General features: G+C 52.7%; 1 protein-coding gene across 1 annotated transcript; it reads left to right on the top strand.

Moving 5' to 3' along the window:
• Nucleotides 1–2,688: 2,688 nt before the first annotated feature.
• Nucleotides 2,689–4,334, top strand: BDY24DRAFT_419464 (uncharacterized protein; the record flags this gene model as incomplete). The annotated part of the gene is made up of 10 exons (XM_076643985.1): nt 2,689–2,710; nt 2,796–2,846; nt 3,088–3,205; nt 3,274–3,403; nt 3,480–3,604; nt 3,693–3,739; nt 3,977–3,995; nt 4,071–4,105; nt 4,176–4,219; nt 4,317–4,334. The coding sequence occupies 10 exons, from the start codon at nt 2,689–2,691 to the stop codon at nt 4,332–4,334; spliced, it is 609 nt and encodes a 202-aa protein (XP_076491954.1).
• Nucleotides 4,335–4,694: the final 360 nt, after the last annotated feature.

Here is a 4,694-nt window from a genome sequence, read left to right as displayed (position 1 = left end):
CAGTCGGATGTTGGTTCGACGCTCAAGAGAGCGACGCAGGGGTGAGATCGGACGTGAAACTCACGAAAGGCAACTGCAATTTCAGAGCTAGCACCTACCTACCACTCAGAGAAAGCGTCGTCGTCAAAGCCTCGTCGCTCGTCGCTGTTTCTCGACTCGTTGCCCTGTCCCTTCTGCTCTCACAGACAGAGGAGAAACTCGCCGAGCGTGTCGGGCTTTCTTTCATCTCTGTTGGGATCCCTTGTGGAGGTCGGAGGATAGAGTTCGTTTGGAGTCTCGCTCATGAACAGCAGCCAAGTTGCGTTGCCTTTGCTCGTCGCGGACCTCCTGTCTTGTTCATCGGCTCCCCCGTTCTTCTTTCATTTCCTTTCCTCCTTTGTAGTAGGAGAGAGAGAGAGCTGGACTACCCCAACGTCGGTCTGATCATCATCACTCGGATTCTCTGAGAGCTTCCCGGAGGACGCCTCCGCGGTCGAAGAGCCCAGCCGTATAGGTCGCTTTTGTCTCCCGCTTCCCACTCGCGCCAATGCTTGCAAGACTTCGCTTTGTGATGTTGCCTTCCACTCATAGCTACTACTGCTGAAAAGGCAGGCCAGCTGCTTCCTCCTTTGAACCTGAGAGAAGCAGAATGAGAGAGAGGAATGAAAGACGCGTCGTGAGGTTTCCCCTCGAACCTCGAGCCGATTGTGCACCGTTAGACTCAACATAACTGACTGAGCAGCTCTCTGGAATTCGTTTTCTAAGAGGAAGTGCAGAAAGTCCAGAAGGTATGTGGCTCGAAGGAAAAAAAAATATTGAGAGTGAGAGAGACTGAGAGGAAGGAAAATAAAAAAATAAAAACGCCGAAGCGTCGTCGCAATCGTCCTTGGACTCCCGAGTGATTGATCAACGCATGGGCTCAAGGAAGCAGGGGATCGGGGTGAGAAGTAACTTCGTTCGATCTGGACAGACCAACGACCATAATCACACTCAGGGCGGCGGGCTACATAACTCTGTTGGAGGTGGAGCTTCTGCCTACCTGCCACAATCGACCGAAGAAGAGCGATCTCGGGTCGCGTTCTCGTTTTCTCTCTCTCTCTTCTTTGGCCCTGCTCCGACTGTGTCTCCTTTTCAGCCTCATCAACTGGAATCATATCACCGTCTGTTTCAACGCGAGTGCCGGATTGAACGTGTGTCTCAAAAGTAGAGAAGGACACCTGTCAAGCTGGAGCTACCACTCCTGCGGGTCTCTACGTCTGTCGAGCTTTCGTCGGGTGAGTCGTCTCTCCGGTTTTGAATTTTGAATTATATATATCCGACTTCGATGCTTAGCTAGCATCTCAGGCAACTCTACCTCTAAGGATGAGCAAAACCTCGCCGGTGACGGAGAAATATACTCCTATTCTACACCTCGATCTCTCTCAGCCTCCTCCCCCTCCCGAGCTCGACGAGCTCACGGCGGCTGATCGTCGAGGCTTCGAAGTTGACGCGACGTCGCTGCTGCTGTTCTTGCTTCTAGCACCCTTTGATTTTCCTTGAATAGGCTTCCCACGAATCTGCTTCTCTGTCCGTAGATTCTCGCAGTCGTCCTGATTAACGCGTCGATCCACATCTTCTTCGCCGCCGCAAGAGACCTCTCGTTCAGCCCTTTCATTTCCGACGGTGGGTTCGGGATGAATCCCAACCAGTACCTACTCGTTTCTGCTGGCCAGGCTTTCGAGTTCTCCATCAGTAGCGACGCAAATTCACCTGCAAGGCGAACCATCTCTTCACTCTCGTCTTTTTTCTCGAGGAACGCGACCGTTCTGTCTCGCAGCTCCTTACTCGCCTCCTTTCTCAGGCTCTCGTAGGCTGGGCATTCCACAAAGATGTGGGACTCAGTCTCGACTTTTCCGAAGCACGTTGGCTGTTGACAGTAGAGGTCGTTCGTCATTTTTGTTTTGAAGAGCTTCGAATTGGTGACGAGCGACGACGTACGGATCTGGAGTTGGGTTTGGGCGCTGTAGGAGGTTTGTGCTCTCTTAATGTAGTAGTCGGAGCTCACTGCGGGATCATATCGACCGTAGGCCGTGAGTCTTTCACGTGTCGAAGAGGGAGGAATGTTGTTCAGCTGGACGCTCGACAATTTCTGTTCGCCCCAGACCTCGATATTCGCTTCGACAAAGCCGTGGGTAGGGGAATAGAACGAAAACTTATCCATGCAGAAAGTGGGGGTTGGGAAGACGAGGTCGGGAGAGCGGTGGGCTTCAGCGGCGAGCTGGTCAGCGTCGCTGTTGAGTTTCGACGCGACGGTTTCCGCGTCAGTGTGAGCTTTGACGTGCTGGAGTTCGAGGTGAGGGGCCTTATTCAGTAGATCAAGGAGCCACCGGTAGTATGCTCTCCCATTAAGGGAGCTCCAGGAGTGAGGGAGGTGAGTGGGGGATCGAGATCGTGCGATGATGGTGAGAGAGTTGAGGTGGTCCGTTAGAAGCTTGCTCGTAGGGAGTTCACGACTGAGCATAGGGAATTTTTGCCTCCAGGCCCCGTCGGCGAGTATAGCACAGATCATTCCAGATAGCTCTCCTTGTAGAATGAAGGAGGCCTGAGCAGGAACCATGATCTTCGCCAGAAAGGGACCAGCGACGGCGCCAGTGACGGATCGGGGAGAGAAGCGAGAAGCCGAAGCAGGGGACATACTACCGTCTGTTGCCCAAAGGAGACTTGTATCCGATGGTCCCAGCAGTGAGGGAAGGTTTGCTCTCCTTTCCTCGCTCGTCACGTTGCGTCGCGTCTGCGTCTCGTGTCTGACTCGAGTCCCCTCTGCCCTCGTTCGGCAGTATCGGACAAGCCATGTTCGGTCAAGCCATCGCTTTCTACAGACCTCACTTGTGAGCACTCTCTTCTTCTTCTCTACCATTGCCGAACCGAGGGAGCTCTCGCTCGTCGTCTCTCCTCGATCTCGTGCGTCCATGCTTTCGCGTCCATGACGAACAGCAAGATCCCTCAGTGGAGGGAGGATCCTCTTTCTCATCGAGGGAATCCCGTCTTGCGCGTCCGCGCTTTCTCCCTCTTTCTTTCTTCGTCTTCGACGAGGCCTATACTGACACGCTTCAGCTCATCTCCTCTCAGTCATCCTCGCCATCGTGGTCTTCTTCTGTCTCGCCGATCGACCTCACGTCTCCAAGTATCTGAACGAGGACGAACGAGTCATCGCTCTCACTCGACTCAACTCGAAGAACTTGGGGTAGTGAATCGATAGGAAGGTCAGCCACCTCGCTTTGTGCAAGAACGACACAGCTGACTGACTTTCATCAGCGCCTTCACCGATCGGAAGACTTATGCTGTCTCTATCGCCTACTCGTGCATGGACCTCGGTCACGGATCCGTCTCTGCTTATCTCCCTACCATCATCAAGGGATTGGGAAACACCGACGCTGAGGCTCAGGTCAGTGAGTCTCGCTCTTTTTTTGCGACGCGTCTCTTCCTCTCTGATCCTTCCTCTCCTTCCACTCCCCCATCAGCTCTACACCGTCCCACCCTGTGCCGTCTCCCTCATATTCATGCTCATGGTCACCACCAACCACCATTTCGGATCGATACCAGCAGCAAGCGATCCCAGTCATGATATTTTCTTCCCCTCGGAGTCGTGAACATGAGCTCGTCTTCCCCTCGTTCTTCCCTTTGGTTCATTTTTTCACCGCTAACCGAACTCTCAACTTCGCCCTCCGCTTCAGGGTCCCTCCTTCTTGGCGTCTTTCCTGTATGAGCAACGGAGGGGGCTGTTCGTGCTCGGTACTTCGGATGCTTCTGCGTCGTCGCTGCTGGATACACCGACATTCCTTTCACCATCTCTTGGTAGGCGGGGCACACTGGAGCACAAACTCAGAGGTAGGTTTTTCTTAAAAGTGAGTTGTCAGTCCTTTGATTTGCGCTTTCCTCCGCAACGCGTCGCCGCGTCTCTTTTCCAAAGTCGAAGTTGTGGACGAGCCGATCCGCTTTCCTTCTTACCGCATCTCAGTGCTCAACACCATTGAACAGTTCGTCTGCCTATCCTCATCTTCTTTCTCTCTCTCTCAACCCAACCTGGCCCATTTTTGCTCTTCTCTTGACAGACGTCTCGCCATCCTCGCCGCCTTGAAGGTCCGAAGTTCATCAAGGGCGCGTCCATCAACGTCGCCTTCCAAGGTTTCGGCTTCTTCATCACTCTGAACATCTAGTACAGGACCGAGAACAACCGAAGGGATGGGAGGGAATGAGGGAGGTCCGTCGCGCCTCGTCATTTCGGTTCAGTTGTTTCTTTCTCTCGGACTGCTTTCTTTGGCTGACGGACCAATTCGATTTGTTGACTTCTTGTACAGGCCTGCTCCGAGAACTAAGATTGACGTGGTGAACGATGACGATTCGGCGGTTGGTTTCCGCTACACTCGGTAACTTTCTTGTTTTCGTCGCGTCGTGTTGCCCTAGTTATCGAATTCCCTCTCCTTTCTTTCTTTCTTTCTTTCTTTCTTTCTTTCTTTCTTTCTTTCTTTCTTTCTTTCTTTCTTTCTTTCTTTCTTTCTTTCTTTCTTCCGTAGCTCGAGCCGATACTCTTCACCATCTACAAAACCTAATAGACCTCTGGCCTTTGATTTCTAAGCGGATCAGCAAAGAGCGCTCAAGATGTGGGACCAGATTCAAAGAGAGCGAAAAGAGGACAGCGCGACGCGTCGACATGATCGTGATGTGACGTTCTTTCC

Source organism: Mrakia frigida (genome assembly GCF_051309035.1).
Source record: "Mrakia frigida strain ATCC 22029 unplaced genomic scaffold BDY24scaffold_71, whole genome shotgun sequence".
Classification (NCBI taxonomy): domain Eukaryota; kingdom Fungi; phylum Basidiomycota; class Tremellomycetes; order Cystofilobasidiales; family Mrakiaceae; genus Mrakia; species Mrakia frigida.
This window is presented reverse-complemented; position numbering and strand designations above follow the sequence as displayed.